The sequence below is a fragment of the Dipodomys merriami genome, unplaced genomic scaffold (genome assembly GCF_024711535.1).
Source record: "Dipodomys merriami isolate MVZ:Mamm:240054 unplaced genomic scaffold, mDipMer1.0.p SCAF_37, whole genome shotgun sequence".
NCBI classification, from domain to species: domain Eukaryota; kingdom Metazoa; phylum Chordata; class Mammalia; order Rodentia; family Heteromyidae; genus Dipodomys; species Dipodomys merriami.
In genome coordinates, this window is record NW_027205270.1 from 1,724,481 (window position 1) to 1,747,263 (window position 22,783).

General features: G+C 33.6%; 1 protein-coding gene and 1 pseudogene across 4 annotated transcripts in view; both read right to left on the reverse strand.

Annotated features, from left to right (window-relative positions):
- The window catches only part of Exoc6b (exocyst complex component 6B), a 522,886-nt gene that overhangs the window by 315,412 nt on the left and 184,691 nt on the right, over positions 1 to 22,783 (reverse strand). For all 4 annotated transcript variants that reach the window (XR_011365308.1, XM_069988972.1, XM_069988970.1 and 1 more), the window contains 2 exons: positions 18,044 to 18,220; positions 4,639 to 4,707 (listed from right to left, as the gene is read on the reverse strand). Coding sequence is in view for 3 of the 4 variants with exons in the window: in XM_069988972.1 (XP_069845073.1) it covers positions 4,639 to 4,707; positions 18,044 to 18,220 (246 nt within the window). In the remaining variant the exon portion in view is untranslated. The remainder of the gene's footprint in view (positions 1 to 4,638; positions 4,708 to 18,043; positions 18,221 to 22,783) is intronic.
- LOC138804630 (UPF0729 protein C18orf32 homolog) lies at positions 18,809 to 19,042 on the reverse strand (annotated as a pseudogene).

The following is a 22,783-nucleotide window of genomic DNA, read 5'->3' on the forward strand; positions in this document are numbered from 1 at the left end:
GCACTGTGTTCTAAGCAAGCATGAAGGAGAAGGGAATCACTGAGCTCAACCTGGAATGTCAGGAAAATTTGCTTGAGGACACCATATAAATAAATAAATACCACTAAATAAAAAAAGTGGGAACAGAAATTCAAACAGAATAGTTAGCATGGAGAAAGAATAAGAGGCACAAAAGAGCACTGTGCATTAAAAAATCAGAAGTATTTCTGTATATAAGAGCAAAGTGGAAACAGCAGTAAATATGGAAGGCCTTTTAGACTTGTATATTTTACTTTACAAACAACCTATTAGAGAATTTTAAGCAGATAACACCTATATCTGATTTGTATATTAGATATATTATTAGAACTAATAGTAAAAACTAAGTTAAGGGTTTCAAATAAAAATTAGAGAAAACAGTTAAGAAGACAGTTTTTATAATTCTGATAAGAATTTGAAGTTAGTTTTAGGATAAGGGAGGATAAGCTGAAACTCAACTAATTCATGATAGTAAGAAAAAAACAACAGTTTAGGTTTCTGGCTAGTAACTAGACAGATGATGCTACTACAATCTGAGACCACTGAAAATTCAGAAGCAGATTAAGCCGGAGTGGGGAAGCACGAGACAGTGAGTTACTTTAGAAAAATAAAGTGAGATTTTTCGACTGCCAGTGAAATCTACAAAGGCTAGGTTCCATAACTTTTTTTCTTTTTCTGGGTTAGGGAAGGGATGCTGGAGATTGATCTTAGGAGTCTCATGAATGCTAAACACATGCTCTACCACTGAGCTATAGCCCAGCCCCAGTAGATTGTATATGCAAGGATGAAACTAAATGAAAAACTGAGGAATGAAAATACAGGACTAAAAGTTCTTATCACTTATCTTTTAAGTAAGACAAGAAACAAAGAGAAGAGGAACATAGGTAAAACCCTGAGAATAGTGAAAGATTCCAAGAAGCAGAGCCCACAGAGACCAAAACAGGCAACATATTGTAAAGGAATACAATAGAGTAAGAATTAAAAAGAGAAAATGAACAACAAAGACGAAGTCAGAAGGCTCAGTGAGATACAGATTCAAAGTAGTGATATAAATATATCACTGGATTGATGAAAAAATGATAAATAAAGAAGCAGAACTAAGAATTGGGATGGAAATAAATGAGAAAAACATTGTTGATTTTTTTCTGTCTCGATTGTTCTATTCCCAAAACCTCTTTGCTTAAAGTTGAACATTGATATTAACTATATAAATATATTGAGTAAGCCATTTAAAAATACTATTGTTTCATAAGAAGAAATCCTTTATCATACAGTAATATAAGTTAGTGATTTGAGAATGGGGAAACAAATAAGTAAAAAATTACAACCCGGCCAGGCTCCAGTGGCTCACGCTTGTAATCCTAGCTACTCAGGAGACTGAAATCTGAGGATCACGGTTCAAAGCCAGCCCAGGCAGGAAAGTCTGTGAGACTCTTATCTCCAATAAACCAGAAAACTGGAAGTGGTGCTCTGGCTCAAGTGGTAGTGCACTGGCCTTGAAGAGCACAGGCCCAGAGTTCATGCCCCATGACACACCAAAAAGAAAAAAAAAAATTACAACCCCCCTCAGTATGAAGTTGACACTAGATGTTATACAAATTCTGGACTATCCTTTAGCAAAGTTGGCAAAGTCCTTGTAAGTCTGCAACAGTAATGTCTAAAACACAAACCTATATTCCAAAAGTAACAGAGCCAAATTTCTGCCATTTAGTGTACATTTTCAAAGCTAGAGAACATCATGAATGAGAGGAAAGACTAGTTTTTGCCACATAAATGATATGGCAAATTCTTATAGAAATTACAAATCATTATATTACAACTTACTATAGAAATTTATGAATATCAAATATTTCAATATTACACGATGCTAACGTGTAAAAGTTTTCAAATGACAACTTAATGTCTTTCTTTTCTGGAGCATTACTTTGCTAAAGAATTACAAATAGCTTAGCACTATAAATCCATTACACAATTAAGAATGGATTCATTTGTATGTGGAAAGGAAATTAGATATCATACAATTATTACTATGTCAAAACATTCATAGGAGATAATATAACTCTCATCTTTATTAAAACTCATACTATTACTATGTCAAAATATTCACAAGAGATAATATAACTCTCACCTTTAATAAAACTATCACTTACTGAATACCACTTGCTTTCCAAAGACTAAATTAGGTGCTACCTGAAAAACAGCTATAACTACACAATTAAGTGTAGTTTTATCCTATTTCATGTATGAGAAATGTTACTCTAACATCATAAAACCACTAAACGTCATTTAAATTATTTAGATTATTAAATGTAATACTCTTATGAATCACTATCATAGAATTCTCACTTGAAACAAATGTATTTTTACACAATAAGACCTATAAAAAGCTTATAAAAACTAGCATATACATGAAGATAAGATATAGTGCTTTGATATTATAAATACTCAGAAAACATAATGTTTCTCCTGGTGTACTGTAATCATTTTAAAATATAAATTATTGATTGATTCTTGCCTCTCCAAATCTATTTCATACAAAAAAACTACATATTGAAAATGTAAATGGATAATAAGATTTATCCCAATAAAATGTGAAAAACAGTAAGGACAATATTCTGTGGCCTTGAAATAGGATTTTTTAATACAATTCAAAATGCATGAAATACAAACTTGATGGGCTTGATTGTATTCGAATTACATTAAGAACCAAATAAATCTAAATATAATTTAGAACCTAGTGACAAGGTAGAAAAAGATACATTTGCAATACTCTAAACTATATCTATATCTACAAGATATAGATTTCTAAAATTTCTCTTTTCAGCCAAAAGAATAAGAAAAAAAAAACAAAAAGATACCCAATATGAACACTAAGATTAAAAAATAGACAATAGTATGATCATATAAAATATTTTCAAAATGAAGAAAAATAAAAAGTAGACAGTAAATGATCAGCAAATCTATAAAGATTCAAAATTTTACCAGTAGCCCAAGAAATACAACTTAAAACAGAGATTCCATTCAATATCCATCAGGTTAGAAATCATTAGAAATCAATGAAGTATTAAAAACTTATAACCTAACAATTCTACTCATAGGAATAGAAACCACAAAAACTCATACAAGTCCACACAAAAGTACTATTTGTTAGCAGGATCCCAGAGGCAATTTAAGTGTCAATACATAATTAAAACATAGCAAATGTAAGACATTAATTTCATGTATTAGTAAAAGAAAATGAACTAGATATACAGACTATAAAAATGCTGAACAAAAAATGATACAAACAATAGAACTATACACAGGCACATCATATTACTTGAGTAAATTAAAAACACAAACATATACAAAACTCACTATACTTTTCTCAAGAACACAGACATATCCATAACCATATAGTAACCATTTAAACACTATACTTCTGAAGCAGAGATATGTAGGCTGTACATAGGTAATTAATGATCAAATAATAACGAAATAAAATATAAAAGGAAATCTTATATTAAAATGATAACAAATGTGTCACAATCTAAGATAAATATGATCTAATTCTCTATGCATGACATATTATTTTAAAAGCCTTGATTCAATTCCATAGACACCTGACTTCATTTTATTATATAATAAAAATGAGGGAAAAAAGAGGAAAGCAGAGGTACAGAGGAGAGGGGAAAGAAAAGAGATGAGAATAGAATGAAGTGGTAAGAAAACTGAGGTGGGATAGGGAAACATTAGAAAGTGGAAGAACTAATCAAGTTCTATCACAAAATACTTCAGGCCATTAAAGTCCCCAGACCAGTGTTCCACATGACTAAGTGACATGGTGTTAAACATATGCAGAAATAAAATATATATGCTCATTAAAACATACTTGAACACATTAAAAACATATAAGCTTTATTAAAATTCAAAGGACTTCTCTCATCTGTTTGTTAATACAATAGTTTAATTTTTTTATTAACTTTGCTTATACTTATGTGTCTGGATGTAGATGTGCTACCAAGATGGAAAAAGGGATCATTTCCTAAAGTAGTATTTTCCCCTCTTATTCTAGAATAAGAGGGGAAAATACTTTGCATTTTTTCCATGTGCTTTATAGGACAAAGGAATAATTGCATCAGGAATGAAAAGGTAAATAGTGTTCACAAATACTATTTTAATGTATAATAGCAGGCTATTGCAATGTAAGTAATTACATTATTAGATTTAAAACAGAAATCTGAATATGTTACTATGCTTAGAGATAACTTACTAATCAGTTGATTACTGATAGAAATGTCACTAGCTATCACATATTACATGACAAGTATAAAAAAAGAAATTCACTAGGAGAGAGTGAAAGAAGGGATGATATTGCCCAAAAAGAAATGTATTCATTATCTGACTTACATAACTGTAACTGCTCTATTTGTTACCTTTATAATAATAATAAATAAATTTTTTAATTAAGATTCAAGAATCAAGAGCAGAATATGTTATTTTCTTAAATTAGTATTCCTTAAACAGTACCAGTTTTCATTCCTTGTACTTAGTAACAAACAGAACAACTACCAAATCCAAGAAATGAAAGGTTTGAATTCAATATTCGTCTTTTATAGGCAAAGCCAAGTAAAGACTTACCAAGACAGAATATATATGTAGACATCGATAAACAGGAGAGAAGTCCACCAAATCTTGGGCCCCAGGTACCTGCAAACACAAGATTATCACAAAAAAGTTCAATTAAAACAATTAAGAACAAATGTATTTATTCTTACTAGTTAAGTAATTTAAAAACAATGAGTGACAGTTCTAACAAAAGTGGGAAATTTTTGTGTGTACGTATAAAAATAAGTTTCAATGATCAGTGTTTGATCCTAAACACCAAAACTTGCCATACAAGATGAATTAGATGGCCTAACAGACAAGTTCTGAAAGATACAAAAATTAGTGAACAAGTAAATCATCATACAATTAAAATACAGTATATACTAGAAGAGGGGAGATCACATTTTTTAAAAAAGTAAAAAAAGTCACATCTAGAAACAATTCCAGAATATTATAAAGTAAGTAACATATGTTGATTAAACTAAATAGGAAAAGAAAAAAAGGTAAGAGCTGGAGTCATGTCTTGACGCCTAAATTAGTCTGTTATGCAACCTAGTAATAAATATGTCACAATCTAGATTAGCCTGGATTTCCTCAACTAAAAAATGAAATGACTGGCACTAAAAAAAAAAAAGGAGAAAATAAATTACCTGCTAACATATAGAGATTCAACAAGAATAAAAGGAGATATTGAAAGGACACATTGAACAAAACAAAAAAAAAAAAAAAAAAAAACAGGAGGCGCCAGTGGCTCACACCTGTAATCCTAGCTCCTCAGGAGGCTGAGATCTGAGAATTCCAGTTCAAAACCAGCCCAGGCTAGAAAGTCTGTGAGACTCTGATCTCCAATAAACCACAAGAAAACCGGAAGTGGGATGTGGCTCAAGTGGTGGAGTGCTCGCTCTGAGCTGAAAAGCTCAGGGACAGTGCCCAGGCCTAGGTCCACAGCGAACCAGGGGGAAAAAAAACTAAAGAAATAGAAAGAAATAAAGAAATAATCTAAAGAAAGACTTAGCTGAAGATTTTACTGTAACACTAGTATGATTCATCAGAATGTAAGCAGGAGGCACATCTAAATGGAGTTAGACTTATTCCTAATTCCAAGGTCATCATCATTTATTTAGGTCATAGCTTCTCTAACCAAGATGCTTTCCTTAATGTAATCTACCCACTGTACAATTCAACAATATTCACTATATTTACAATATACACTATTCACTGTATTTACTCTCTTTTTCCTTCAATATTATTATATTTCTGTTTATAAGTTCTGATCTATTGACTGCTCTACTCACATGCTTCATACTCATGAGGACAAAGATTAAATCTCTATATTTAAACACCTCATAGTTAGATATGTTGTAAGCAAGCAAAGCAATACAAACTTTTATGTGAACGTAAAGACATGGCAAAGAATTCAAGATGTTATAGCTGAAGAATAATTATACTTAAAAGAATTAACTTATAATCATTTTAGGCAGTCTTATTTGAAATGACCACATTAAAACATCTTCAGAGTTACCCCTTTGTTATAGCAAAATGGACATTTGAAGGAAACTTATCTTGCCAGAAAACCAGAGCCTATTTTATATTGTTAAAAACGGGATTTTTTTTCTTAGTCAGAAAACTTGAGCCTACAGCTAAGCAAACCATAATCTCAAAAGAGAAACTTAAAAAATTATATTGACAATTTTAAACATAGTATTTTAAATATAGTATTTAAGCTCCCTAAAAATATATAGTATTTGTTATATAAAATATATCATTTTAAATATTTCAGCTCAGTATTTAAGTTACATTTTAAAAGCCACGTAAAAATATATTTAAGCTACTTGAAACTAAGTATGCATATAAAATAGATAAGAAAATATGTAATTTTATAAAAAGATTTAATCTGTATAGAAAATGAAAATTCTGTTCTCTAGGATTAAGTCACTAATTTATATTTATAAAAAGGCTGAAGAAATCTTCCCAATTTTGAATCGGAAATGCAATCATAATTTTGTTTTATATGTTCTTCTTCAAGCAGTTTATTTTGTTTTACTTTGTGTCAGAGCCAGACTTTCTCTCAAGGGAAACTGCTGTTGGCCATTCTTTAGACTAAGTCTGGGCGCTTTCACATCACACCCATCCTGGGAACAAACTAGCACATTAAAGGACATTTGCCTAGAAATCTGTAATAAATAAACTAACAGGCCCTTACCAAAGAAAAATATCTAGTCACTATTGCGTTATCATTAGTTTATGTAAACTTAAAAAAAAAAAAGATACATCTTGAGAGGTTACAAAGATCTTTTCTATCATCACCAACAAACATTTACACCAAACTTCTCTCTATGAGACTCTTTGACATCATTCTATCAGCTACAAACTGGGTAAAGCACTGACTGGTAAATATTGGCTCTACTATTTCTTAGCTTCTAGAACTATCATCTACTTAAGTTCTCCCAAGTACATGTCTGCCTGCTTTGAAAGTACTACAGAGAAATTTAGGCAAAAAACAAATGAGCAAGATGGGGCTTCAGCTCACAATCTTAACTTCTAGTCCCCAAACAGCCTAATATTTAGAAATCATTTTTCCTCTCAGCTCCCCTCTGTGAGAAGCACTAGGAATGAACACCCCGCCAGGGACCCAGAAAAGTGCTGTGAGGATAAAGGTATGCAAAGTATGCACTGACTCATGTTGCTTCCAGCTAGATGTGTTTTCTCTGCTTCCACTAATGAAAAAGAATCACTTACATCTACAGGAAGGCAAAGAGAGAAGAGCAGCACACACTGTACGTGAAGGAATGCTACACGTTTTCACAAGGAAAGAAGACCAAGTTCCCAAAATCTAAATACATGGGGGTGGGGAAGAGTCCAGAACAAAAGGCAGTTTTTTCCTGACTCACAGAAATAGGTCTGTTAAAAGTCCTTATTTTGCCCTCCATTTTAAATGCTGTCTGTCAAGGTTGTCTTCCAGTTTCCACCCCCTTTGTCACTCCCTCCCCACCAGTGGCAAAGAATGATTCAAACAGGCTTAGGTTTCAAGGGAGGGGTCCAAGGACACTTTCCTAAGCTAACAATGACTGTCTCTAATGGTTTCTGTCTCCTAACAAAGGCCATGACTCCTTTATCAGCTTCATCTAATTTTTCCTTTCCAAAGTAAATAACACAGCCCTCTGCATTTTACCCATGTCCAAATTTGACAAATCATTATCGACTGAGGTTATAACTGATAAGAGATAACTTTGTGGTAGGACCTTGTCATTTCCTCTCATAAGGGCTTTCTTTCCCAGATACAGCAACATGATTAAAATAGTTAAACATTTCCTCTGCCTGGCAGTCAGGAACTCAAGACTTTAAGATACTAGAGTCTGTATTTCCAGAAGTTCAAATAGATCTGTGAAGACACCAACTGTGGCCATAAACAGTACATGCAAGATTATTTTGCTTTTTTTAACTAGTTATTTTCCTTAAGAATACACATGAAATAACTTCATCACCAAGGACAGCAGCTAATTCCTTATAGTTTCTGAATGGAGAGCATTAGTGCCTTTTGCCAGCCCAAAGCTTACCATTTTTGGTAGGATATAAGAGTTTAGGTTCTACAACTAAGATCTGTGCCACAGATGTTATTTTATATAAGTCAAGAGAGTTTGTGTGTGTTACATTATACATATATATCATATAATATAAATATATGTATTAAAATAACAGATAAATGACAGCCTATTAAAAGAACTGAGTTTAAGAGCAAGTGACTCTTGCCTGTAATCCTACTTACTTAGGAGGCTGTGAGCTAAGGATCACGGTTCAAAGTTAGCCAGTACAGAAAAGTCTGTGAGACATTTATCTCCAACTAACCCAAATAACTTCAAAAAGCCAAGAAGTAGAGCTGTAGTTCAAGTGATAAAGTGCCAGTTTTGGGCAAAAAAATTGTAAGGGACAGGGCCCAGAACATTGTGGGGGGGTCGTGGGAGGGGGGAAGGGTTAGAGGAGGGAGAAGAGCTGCTAAGTAACCAAGATCGGGAATAAATAGGGGCATAAGAATTACATTCTTCCACTGTTTTACATTAATGAAAATATTCAGGACTGTATCCACAAGATACCAATAATATCTATCTTTTCAATATCATGACTACAATTGTATGAGAAATATTAACAACTCCTCAAAGCAATACTTCCTAATTTTGCTTTTGGAGTATTGTATTCCCTAATTTTGCTTCTGGAGTATTGTTAAACACAAGTTATTTGCTACCACATGAAGCTTCTATATACATGACCAAAATGAGTCTGGAGACAGAGGAGACTATAAAGTAAGTAAAAACAAATTTATAAATAGGTTTAACAAGAGACACCTGAGAAATGGTCTTACGCACCTCTGAACACAATATTGACTATAGATTTGAAGATTCTAAGTAGACCTAAGAATCTTAGGTGGTCAGAAACACAAACATCTCTGATTGTGAAAATTTCTATAAAACTTCAGAATCTAATTTTTACAATATCTTTTACTTTTTCTAATACAGCTTGGTGAGAAACTTTGAAAATAGAAGACAAAAATCTCCTTTGTTTTAACCATTAAAATTATTATTATAAATTACAATAAAAAAGGACATTTCAGTTTTAAAATAAGTGATACTATTCACATTTTAACAGATTTTTTAAAATATTTTTATCATTATCTACTTTTTTCGAAAGGAGTCAGAAGTTAGTAGCTATTTCTACTGCTTATCTTAAAAGAGTCACTAGCCGGGCACCTGGTAGCCCATGCCTGTAACCCTAGCTACTCAGGAGGTGGAGATCTGAGGACCACGGTTGAAAGCCAGCCCAGGCAAGAAAGTCCATGAGACTCTTATCTCCAATAAAACACTCAGAAAACTGGAAGTGGTGCAGTGGCTCAAGTGGTAGAGCGCTAGTCTTGAGCTGAAGAGCTGAGTGATAGCGCCCAGGCTCACAGTTCAAGCCCTATGAACGACAAAAAAATAAACAAATAAAGATTCACTAAAGAAGGAAGACTGGGGGAAAAATTTTAGGTAGTGACCTGATGCATGTACCTGCTTTTACTGATGGATAAGCATAATGTTAAAAAGGGGAAGAAGATACAAGGAAAACTTGCTTGACTTCCTCCACTCAAGAAGAACAGAAAATGTACTATGAGAGATTGCCGTATGTGGCTGATAAACATACTGCATGAAAACACAAACACACTATTAGTACCACTCTAGCCTAGCTGTTCACACGTCTATCCTGAAGACATATATACATGTACAAATGTGTTTTAGCCCTTTCTCTCTCATTCATATACTCCATTAATTTTTCTCTTAAGAAATCTTTCAAAGTAGATGGATCATCCAAAGAGAATATGAGAGGTTTGAAAGGAATTTAGATATGTTTCTCACTAATTATTTCAGCCATTCTCCACTATGGAAATACTTGTGATTACCACTTTACACAAAACAGTTTCTTGGTATTGCTAAATAAATGTAGGGACTTGGTGCTCCTTTCTGAGCATTAGTTGGATCTGCAGTCATTAAAATGTACCAGGCATTTTTCTGTTGGGAGAAAACAAGAAATGATTACCTGAAGAGGAATAGCCTTTGCATTCAAAGGAGCAATTGAGACTGTTCAAATTATGTCTGGAAGCCAGGAAATACCTGGCAAACATTTTTCACCAGGGTGCTTTTCTGAATACTTTGCTTCCAAAAATTCAGAGAAAAGAAGGATAAAATTCATTTGGACATAAGCTTTCATAGAGGTAGACTAAATACCACAGACATACCAACAAACTGAAGGTCTCTGATTCTACATAACTAGAATTAGCAAAACTCTTAATGATATTAAAAGCCTGTAAGAACATAAGAATACTAAAAAACAGAGAATTTTCCACAAATTATTAGGATCTCTTGGGAGATTGCTATTAATTTCACTTCAGTTTTATCACTAAGCAAAAAAAGGTATGTTGGACAACATTACTTCTTATGAGGGCATTGCACTAACAACAACAACAACAAAAATCTATGCCCAAAATAAAAAGATAGTCCCTCCAAAGTTATCCACCTAAGACTTAACACTTGTAAAATCAATGTCTAATTGGTCTTTAACATGGCTCCAGTCTAGATACTCTAGACTTTTAGGCCAAAAAAAAAAAATGCACTGAATATGACAGTAAATATAAAAGGTCAAAGAAAAATGAAAATTTTAAGTGAGCTAAAGTATATTCACACACACACACACACACACACACACACACACACACACACACAATAAGTTCAACTTACCACCCAAGTTTACTCATAGTAATAGAAATCCAAATATAAACTATATGAGCCTGAGCTAGTGTGGCAGGGGGAATTAAAAGCTTAAAAATGCTATCTTAAATAAAAAGGAATTATGCACCCCATACATTGTTGGGGTAGTGATGGGCTACACATAATGATACAACATTTAGGGAGAGAAATTTGACACTATCATAATAAAACTATGTGTGCATGTATCCCTTAACAATCCCAGTTCTGGAAACCTACCCTGAGGATACATCTCCAACTATATAGAAAAACAATCCTCCAGTTTGGCTCAATTTTTTTAAATTTAATAAAGGTTTACATATGGTAAAATACAACCTTTTCTTGTGAACAATATCTTAAGGTCTTACAAATGCATATAGTCCTATACTCATCATCTTAAGATGAAAAGAAATAGTTCCACCACCACCACCCCCAAATTCGCTCATGCCCCTCTGTAGTTAAATTGTTCCCTGATGCCTAGCCTTTGGCAAACACTGATCCATTTTCTGTCCCTGGAGTTTTGTCTTTTTAGGAGAATTACATAGACTCATGCAGTATGTAGCCTTTTAATTCTGGCTTCTTTCATTACACATAATGCATTTCAGGTTTGTCTATGCTGCTGCTTGTTTCACATACCTGTATTCATTCCTTTTTATTTCAGAGTGACATATCAATTAGGGATAGACTGAAGCTCATTTATCCCTTCATCCACTGAAGGGTATTCAGGATGATTCGAGTTTTGACAATATATGATTAAAACTGGAATATATAAGTAGAATTGGCAGGCCATATGGTAAGCAATTATATGTTAACTTTATAATAAACTTTCAAACTACTTTCCAAAGCTGACTGTGGGGGAAGATAAGTATGAGAATGGGATTTCACCCTACATATTCTTACATTGTGTTTATGTGTAGCTAGCCATGTTCACATTTATATTTTCAAAAAAATTAAATTATTAAGGATAGGAGAATCCTAAAATAATTCTAAACAGACTAAACATACATAAAAATTAAATGTAATTTATGATATTGCCTGTAGTAATTGCATGGAAAAGAAATCAATGGAAAAAATCTATAAATACAGAGACAACTGGGAAATTTATACATTCCTTCTATACTGATAGTTTTGTCAATGTCAAATTCCCTCAGTACCCACTGTATTATGGTGACATAAAAAAATTACAATTGTCAAGAAACACTGAGTACAGTAAAGTTAAAATGTGATGAAATTTCTTTTTAAAATGGCTGAGTTTGAGGAGGGGAAATATCTGTAATCATTCATAATCAGAATCTGTGCATATTCCTGATTTTTTTCTAAATAAATTAAGAGAGGAAAAGTATTTAAATAATATATTTGGATACCATACATGTAACTTTTCTAAAGAGTTCAAATTCTTCAAAAGAAAGAAATATAATTTTCTGCAGTGCCAGGGATCAAACCCAGATATTTCTGTGTGCTAGGCCAGTGCTCTTACACTGAGCTACATCTCTAGCCAATAATTTTTTTTAAGGTAAAATGAAGCTGGTTTTTCTGAGAAAAGTAGTATAGGATATTTAGAAAAGAAGAGGAAAAAGGAGTACATTCCAAGAATGGACTTATTAATCATTTAGCACAAAGTGAAAGAGGTAAACAATGAGACCATAGGAAAAAATTAAACGAGAACTGAAAAACTGGATAGAAGCTTACAATTGAGGCAAATAATTTCAACACTATACTACTACAATAAAATTAATTTAAAAGACCATAAATCAATGTAAGCCACAATATATCTGCACTGACAAACCTCAGAGAATGTAAATAAACAACCAAAACAGAATACATATCATAATATTTTCATTTAGTTTTCTAAATTGTTCTTTTGGCACCTGATTCAATGTATACAGGCACCTACTTTTCTTTTCAATATGTATGTTTTTTAATACATTAAGTGCAGAAATAAAATCACAGTATGATTCTCTGCTATGAAGAAGTGAAAAACATTTGTAATTATCCATATTTACTGGGGAGGGGGGTGGGAAATGATGACGGTAAGAACATAAGTAAAAAAACTCAAACCCTTGGGCTGGGAAGTTGGCTCTTTGGTAGAGTACTTGCCTCACATGCATGAGGCTCTGGGTTTGACTCCTCAGTACCACATAAGCAGAAAAAAAAAAAAAAAAAAAAGCCAGAAGTGCCACTGTGGCTCAAGTGGTAGAGCGCTAGCCTTGAGCTGAAGAGCTGAGGGACAGTGCCTAGGCCTAGAGTTCAGGTCCTACAGCCGACCAAAAAAAAAAAAAAAAACCAAAAGAATATTATCACAATCAAAACATTACGAAAAATTCTCTATTACATGTCACTTTAATGTAACTTAGCAATTCTTTTCTGTTAATTGTACATTCCAAAAGAGGTATGAAAATCTGAACGGCTAAACCTAACATGAACCATTTATTCATCCAACATTCACTTAACACACATTCTACCCTAATTGGTGTAGATGGCATAGCAGCCATTGATCCTCAATAATTTATGAGTAAATTAAGAGGGATATGAACTAGAATATGAGATAAATCATTAAGTGTTATACTAGAAAAGTTCTGTAAGACCACAGAAGTTCTAAAGTAACCTAAACATTAAAAAAATCCTAATCCTTTTCAAACTATTTGTTATGTAATATTACTTTATTTCAGCAGACTTTTTGTTGTTTATATTAGATAGTATTTATCAGATATTATAAATATGTATTTTACCAAAACTGGGTCAAATTATTTCTCATTTTAAAAATAATTGTTTTAATATTAATTATGATATACTCACAGCACTGTAAGTACCAGCAGTAATAAAAATATTGAGAATTTCATAAAAATATATAAACTCCTTTTCCAGTATATCCCACAATCCTCACAACAACCCTACCTTCAGTAGAAATATGAGGGTCCACCTTTTCACAAATAATGTCAGCTTGAGGACTCAAATGATTCTATCTCAAAATTGGTATTACTATTGAATTTGGAGGTATAAATACATTCCTAACTCAAAAACCAATTTAGTACAATCAAGACCTTTATAAGAAAATATTAATATCTACATATAGCATAATATATTAAAGAAGTTCAAAACAAAGCCCTACAACATACATATTTCCAGTAAACATCAACTAAATTTGGATGCATTGTTCTTCAGAAATAGTTACATATTAAATATACTTACTTGAACAAATATACATCTTAATTGTGAGCCTTTAATTCGCTTAATCAAAATAAAAATTTTACTAGAAATACTTTACCTTGCAATATTGCTCAGCAATCAAGATCATTTTATATAAAACATATCATAAGGAAGTAGCGCTGTGGCTCAAAGTGATAGAGCACTAGCCTTGAGCAAAAGAGCACAGGGACAGTACCCAGGTCCTGAGTTCAATCCCCACAACTGACAAAAAACAAACAAGTAAATACAACATATCATAAGTTGGTTTTATTTGTGTACTACTAAAGCTTCCTAAAGGTCCTACTCAAAATGTGCTTCAGAGATCAAACATGTCACCCTTACCTAGAACCTTGTTAAAAAAATGTAGACTCTCAGACTCATCCCTAATCTGCAGAAGCAGAATCTGAATATTAATATGATTTCCAGATGATTCCTATGCACATTTGTTCTGTAACATAGATTCTTAAGCTGGCCCTAAAGAATAAAACAAATTGCATGAATCCTTGAACATTCATGTAGAATGTTCCACAAGTGAATTTTATATTCATATACTATACTGGAAAAGGATTTTATATATTTTTATGAAATTCTCAAAAACCATATATAACCAATATAGATAAAGAACCACTGCTTTGTAGGCTTTTAGGCTACATTTGCCCTGCTGAAAAGTTAAAACTCCTGATACTCCCAAAACTGTGCTGCTCTCAACAAGGTCTGTGCAAGAATGACAAGAATGAAGGTCAGAACGTCACAGTGGGTCACGAAAGACCTTATCTGAAGAATTTATTCACACCATGCAAGAATTATGCCAAGAAACCAGTTTGGAGACATCTAAATAAATAATTCTCTACATGAGGTTTGAGATTAAGAATGTGCACTTGAAGAAGATTCAAACTGTGAAGTAAATAAATATAAGGTAGGATTTTTTTTAAGATGGGATGCCATTAGATGACAGTAAAGTGCTGAATTCTTGTTGTTGTTAAGAGCTCCATCAGCAAATCTCCAATAGGAATTCTCTGATTTGGGATACAAGACCATTTTAAAATATTAACTTCCAACTACATTCTTAACATACTTCATTATGAAGAACCCTGACATATTTTACCAGGCTTATCTTCTTCATCTTCTCTGGACCTCATGGAATAAAGCAGAGTATCATATATATTCTATACAAACTGTGTGTGTGTGTGTGTGTGTGTGTGTGTGTGTGTGTGTGTGTCTGTCTGTCTGTCTGTCTATCTGTCTGTGTCTGTGTCTGTGTGTCTGTGTGTCTGTGTCTGTGTCATCTTTTTATTTATTTTATTTTGGTTCTGATCCTGGGGTTTGAATTCAGAGTCTGGGCACTGCCCCTGAACTTTTGTGCACAATGCTAGTACTCTACAACTTGAGATACAGCTCTACTTCAGTGTATTTGGAGATTGGCTCCTAAGCTGGCTTCTAAGCACAATCCTCTGATTTTAGCTTCTTCAATAACTAGGATTACAGGCATAAGCCACCAGCACCTGGCCTATTAACATTATCATCTAATCATCTCTTCAGGATATGTATTATTCAGGGGCACAAATTCAATGTCCCTGAGATATACACATAATGTGTAATTGTCTTTCTTGAGACTGATGCTGTGTGATGCCACTATTGTGACTGGTCATTGCTGATGAGTCTAATATTAAACGGTCAGGTCTCCAAGGTAGATCTATATCCAAAACATATCAATCATTAATGACAGAGTGAATACTACAAAATATTTAGGAAAATCATGAGCTTCCTGCTCTTGGGTAAAGGTTTTGGTATAAAGGGTAAAAAAAAAGGATAATATAGGGATAAGGAGCCAAGTACCAGAGGCTTATGCCTGTAATTTTAGCTACTCAGGAAGCTGAGATATAAGGATCATGGTTCAAAGACAGCACAGGTAAGAAACTCCATGAGACTTTTTTTTTTTTGGGCCGGTCATGGGGCTTGAACTCGGGGCTGGGTGTTATCCCTAAGCTATTCAGCTCAAGGCGAGCATTCTACCACTTGAACCATAGCACCACTTCTGCCTTTTTCTGCTTATGTGGTGCTGAGGAATCGAACCCAGGGCCTCATGCATGCAAGGCAAGCACTCTACCACTGAGCCACCTTCCCAGCCCTCCATGAGACTCTTGCTATCAATTAACCACCAAAAGGCTAGAAGTAGAGTTTAAGTGGTAAAGCTCCAGCCTTGAGCAGAAAAGCTCAGGGGCAGTGACCAGGCCCTGAGTTCAAACCCAAGGACTGGCACAAAAAAAAAAAAAAAAAAAGGGACAAAGATGGAAGAGGAAAAAAAAAAAAACAAAAACGTGAGTCTAATTTTATCCAGAGATATAAAACAATGAAAAGAAGACAAGCAATTGAAGTCAGAGCAGGTTACCGAGTATAGAAACAAGTTTTCTCATACATTTCAACAGTCACTTTTAAAGAAAATGAAAAGTTTTTGACTATTTTTTAAAGAAAATAAAATTTGGCTCATGCTCCCAAACACTTGTACTCAAAAGAAAAATATCTCAAAAATAACTTGAATATTTTAACAATAAACCTCAAATGTCACAATAAATTTATTTTTCAAAACATATTATACTAAGGGAGAAAAATGAAATGGGTGATATTGTTCAAAATCTGTTACGTTCATAAATGGACATGTTGAATGGTAAACCTATTTGTACAACTATTTAAATATAACAAAAATATAGTCTTTAATTTTTTTTAAATAAAACATACTATACTTCCAATAACAAATAATATATAAATATGTATTAGTTAATCTCATTCTTAGCCTGAGAGTGCCACAGAACTAACTAAAAAGTTATAGATACGTTCCAAAATTCTCAAATACTCCATGATCACTCATATGTTTATTTCCTCCAGAAATGTTTTCTCAGCCTTGGGAAATATATTATTTTAAATCTCAACCATTTTTCAAGACAAAAAAATCTATTCCTCACTTTTAAAAGTAATATCTTTTATTAGTCTCAAGAAACTATTCCAGGGGCTGGGAAGGTGGCTCAGTGGTAGAGTACTTGCCTTGCATGCATGAGGCCCTGGGTTCAATTCCTCAGCACCACAATAAACAGAAAAGGCCAGAAGTGGCGCTGTGGCTCAAGTGGTAGGGCGCTAGCCTTGAGCTGAAGAGCTGAGGGACAGTGCCCAGGGCCAGAGTTCAGGGCCTATGACTAACCAAAAACAAAAACAAAACAACAACAACAAAAAAAAAAAAAAAGAAAGAAAAGAAAAGAAAGAAAGAAACTATTCCAATGTCAGTGAAGGTTCCTTAGACTCTTGGTCTCTAAGTCTAATATATTTTACTCTGATCCTGATATAGTACCCAGTTAGCACAGAAACAAAAACCTGAATTGTTTCAAAAACTAAGGAATATAGTAAAACCTTTGGTATCATGGGTATACGGTTCCATGGAGACTTCTCTAGTGGAAAAACTGAATTCTCAAGATGCACAGAATTTAGTACTGAACTGAAGATGCTTGATTCATTTTTGTTATAATCCAACTTCCACTAACGACATGCCACCTTTCAATGGATCTAAAATTTTCACTTTATCACTGAAATTAAGCACAATCACTCTTACCTTGTTTTATGAATATCATGTCCATTTGCTTTTGGAAAGACATTTTCACAAATAGAAGGGCAAGGAAACATACAGTAGATCACACAAGGATTTAAACATAACTTAAATTTAAATACAGTCAAGATTGACTATATTTGGTCAAAACTGTAAGTAGTAAAACTACAAATAAGATTGGGTTTACTGTAAGTTTAAAATTCTGAAAAGAATTAGAACAGCTTATCTTCATGTACCTTTCGTTACTTTCAATTTAAAAGAAACAATTCTTGAAATTGAATCTGAATTTGAATTGTATTTAATATCCAGAAGGTAATTATTATATAAACTTATATCTCAAACATACTACAAACTTTAAAAGCTACACTTCCCCAGATCAAATGCTAGTTACCTCTTCATCATCTTCCTCATCTTCCACATCGAGAATTCCTGAATCCTGTTCAGACTTAGGGCTAGTGCTTTCCATTTCTGCATCAAAGATTGTGTATGCATCTTTCTTAGATTTTCTCTTACTACCTATCCTGGGTTGCTGCAAGACAATGTTATCCAAATTTCTTTGCTGTTGAGCCTAGGATTTGAAAAAAGAAGGGAGAAATATAGGGAGGGAAAGGGAAAGATAAAAGGTGGGAGGAGGGAGAGGAGAGAAATAGTTTTAAATTAACTACTTTTGAAAAAATTCATTATATTAAAGAAAATACAACAAAACTCTTTAATATATAAAATTTTAGACCCAGAAATGAAATAAAATATATTAATGTATACATTTTAATACTGAAGTTATCCTATCATAACTCATTTTCCAAGTTAACACAGAAAAAACATAATCAGGAAGTGGCGCTGTGGCTCAAGCGATAGAGTGCTCGCCTAGAGCTGAGAGACAGAGCCCAAGCCCAGAGTTCAAGCCCCACGACCAACCAAAAATAAGAAAAAAAAAAGAAAAAAAAAGGAAAAAACATAATCAGTTGATATTATCACAAAATTTTCCTTTTTTAAAAAAAATATAAATACCATGTATTTCCTGATTAGTACCAGGTAATATCTAAATTGTCTATCCAGAATTCTGGTCTTAGAGAAAAAGGTCAGATACAGCTACAAAGAAGGTGCTTCATATCATCGGGTCAATTTTTCAAACAACTGAGATCCTTTGGAGAAATCACATTAGTCTTTCTTTTTATCAGAGATTTCTGTTGGTCCTTTTGTTGGTAATCCATTTGTGTCTGCAGTCTTGCAGCCTACTATGCCTTTATTTTTATTGTTGGCTTCTTGTACAGCTTTTCTAGGCCATATATGGCCAACAAAAGGGGGAGACCAGAGGGTATAAGTATGGTTCCAGGAATTTTTTGAAGATCCAGAGCAGAACTGGAATGACGATACAAGGAATGCACACCATTGTCCAAGGCTTGAGATCAGAAACGCAAACCCACTTTGCTTTCCGGAAGCCCTCAGGCCAAGTCCGCACTTCACTTCCGGAGCACAAAATTTTTCTAATATATATCACCACAATAAGACATCTACTCATTTTACCCTGAGTACCTAAAAGATTAGTACAAATATATAATAGATATCTCTTACAAGAAAAAGCCATTCTGAAACCATATAGTTGAAAGATGAAGGGTATAGGAACAAAGCTTGAAATTAATTTTTAAAACATTTAAGTATAGGGGATCCTTAAAAAATGATTATATAGTTATAAGTCCAATAAAATGTAATCATGAGGATGAATTATCTTGAGAGTATTTTTTTCAGTGTTTTCAACTAGCTAACCTAACAGGGTCTTACAATTTACCAAGATCTAATGAATTTTAAAGTGTAATTGTTTTTGCTTTACAAAACTAACTGAAATTACAGCATAGTTTTAATAAATATAAAAAGGAAGAAAACATGGCCATACACAGACAACAATGGAAGCATTAAACTACACAGTGTCACAGCGGGAGTGACCTTAGTCACCACTCAGGAAACTGAGGCTGAAAGACAAAAGATTTGTTTGAGGTCACAAGGCCAGTGAATGGTAAGTCAGAAGCTCAGAGTGTGATCTGGATTCCAGATCACTGATCTTTCCACTGCACCAACAGTCCCTCAAAGCATGACAAAAATGTTTTCCCAAATAAAGATTCTGTGTCAAAAATCAATGGGAAACACTGCATATCATGTAGCCTTACTGTAGAAATGCAATGCACATTAACAGATTCAAAGTCGGGAGTCGTACTATTTTAACTTGATGAATTTGGTTAAACTTAATGCAACACTTAGTATCATGTCAAAACATAAAACTTGACCATATAGCCTCTCAGAACATACATTCCTTAATCAATATATTGCCTCCTTGGTGACAAGTCAAAATTAGTACAGGAGAAAAAAAATCTGTTTTCAAATCTTCTGAATGATATTAAAGAATTCAAGATTAATCTTCAGTGTAAGGAGTTAGTTCAGGGCCTGGTCAAATGAACAAATTATAACAAGACAGAGAAAAACTTGAACTATGTGAGCCAGTTTCTGCCAAGAAAATGAAAAGAATCTACATTCCAGAGATTTGAATCAATGGACAAACTCGTTTCTCTGCATATTATCTATTGATATTTTGGTTTGTCTTACATTAAATACACAGCTTCGGTAACAAACTGAGATAGAGCAGGCACCCAAAACCAGTTTACTTTAAGTTTGTACAGAAAATGCATATAACCTCCAAGCTTTTATGATCCCAAATTCAATAGAAGATTCTTTAATTCCTCTCAAAAGTAAGATGTTTTTCCACACTTACATTCATGCAAACCACAGAAGCAAGGAGCCAAGGTCTCTGGAGAAGCAAAAAGGACGGGCGAACTTCTGAGGCTTTCTTACTTCAAAAAGTAAGCCCTCAACTAGACCACAATTACTTATTCTCTCCTATCTACTTTCTCTTGGTACACCAACACCAAAACCTGTCTTATTAAAATCCAGTGTTAAATATTTCTCTTTCACAATCACTGAAATACTGCCAATGTATCAAAAGTTTAAAAAAAGGAGCCACACTGATATTATCATTTAAGTTTCAAATGATACAAATCTGAAAAGTATATCATGAAAGTAATTTTAGATCTACATTTTCTTAATTTTTACTTAGCCTCTGATTTCCTCATCAATTCAGAGGAGTGAACAGTAATTGAACAATGTCAGCAAATTGATGCAGTGAATCCTTTGCTAGAAATCTAGTGTTTCTCATTTATAAGATTATTTCTTTGTTGCTTTGTATGTCCCTCCCCCACAGTATAACCCCTGCTTTCACTGTATTTGATGTTGTTATAATTTGTGGAGGGGAAGGGATAAAACAAATCTTTTAAACAGGGATACAGGTGGACCCATTGCAACAATGAGATGTATAAGTCGTTATATGGAAAATGAACTTTACAACTTTGGTGGGGGGGGAGGGTTGGGTAAGAGGGATGGGGGAAGGAGGGGATGGGATGGGGAAACAAAGGAGGAGGCTACAATGCTTGATAAGAAATGTGTTCATTATCTTGCCCATGTAATTGTAACCCCTCTGTACAGTATTTTCACAATAAAAAAAAAAAAAAGAAATCTATTGTTTCTAATTGCAACCAAAGCTCAGTCAGAACCTGGGGTCTCACAGAACTATGAATACTTCTCCAAACGACAGATTATTCAGAGAAGATCCACCAAGCAGAAATTGGCCAGGTGGAAACACCAAATTTCAGATAAAACAAGAAAACAAATACTCAGCTATTACTATTTTTGGAGCAAATTACCATGTATTCAAAATATTTTTTAGGAGATTGGCAAGAAGTAATAAAGATAAAATGTAGATGTAAATACATAAAATATAGATTGTAAGGAAAAAATGTGATATTAAAGTTCATGAAAAAAAATCCAATAAAACCCTTCCCTCTTTCCCTACCATGTTAAGCTGTTTGACCAAGACCACTTATTCTATGTCTAAAAGATAACTCTTATTAATGTGCCAAAGAGGCAGCTGATTTCTGCTGAATGGGTTGGATTAGAGACAGAAGAGCACAAAGGCATATATAAGTGTAGCACCTAGACTATAAGAAGGTATTGAAAGTTTTATTTTCCTTGTTGTTTAGCCTCTTTGTAAAAAGTTCATACACATTTTGTCACATTCATATATATTCTTTTCTGATCCCTTAACACATTGAAATTGAGCAGGGACTGGCGCTCAAGTCCTCTGTCACTAGTCTTTTCACTCTCCTAGTTCCAGAAACACATTAGTATTCCTGTGTTTTCTACCATCATCTCACTTCCAACATATTATCTTCCCACTACAATGACCCTGAAGATGGCCAAATTCTTCTTAAAACACAATTTTAGTGAAGCACTGGTGGCTCAGACCTATAATCCTAACTACTTAGGAGGCTGAGGATCAGTGCTCAAAACCTATCCAAGTAAAAAAGTCTATAAGACTCCATCTCCAAAATAGCAAGCAAAAAGTAGGGCTGGAAAGATGGATCAAATAGTAAAGAACCAGACAAATAAACTAGTTGTTCAAACCCTAGTACTGCAAGGGAAAAACAAAACAAACAACAAAATAATCTTCAATATGCAAATTAAGCATGAGTGAATTTAGAGAAAGGGAAAGAATTAAACAAATACAAGTTCAAATTCTATAACTTAACTCTTAGATTCTACCATAATGGAAGCCAAACCTAATTTTCCAATGTGCTAATCAGTACATTGAACCAGACTCTACCTCCTAAAATATTAAGTATATTTCCACTACTATATCTTTACTTATCTCCTTTCCATATCCATCAATCTCTTCCTCCCTGAAACTCTTTCCTCCAAAACCCAACTAAAAGTCTTATTCCTTTAGAAAACCTTATCTTACTGCCTACCTCACATGGTACATTATGTTACTACTTTTAGTCAAACATGCATCAAATGTTTTCTTGGTACAAGACACTGTGCCACACACTGGGTATATTAAGAAAAAAGGATAATGTCTCTGATTGCACAAAGGAGAAACAGATCAAATCTGCTTGGAGAGGCTGCAGGGAAGATTCATAAAGAGTAGATTCCAAAAGGTGCTCTTACAAAATGAATACGATTTCTTCTTTTTCTTTTTCTTTTCTTTTTAGTCGGTTGTGAACTCTGGGCCTGGGTACTGTCCCTCCGC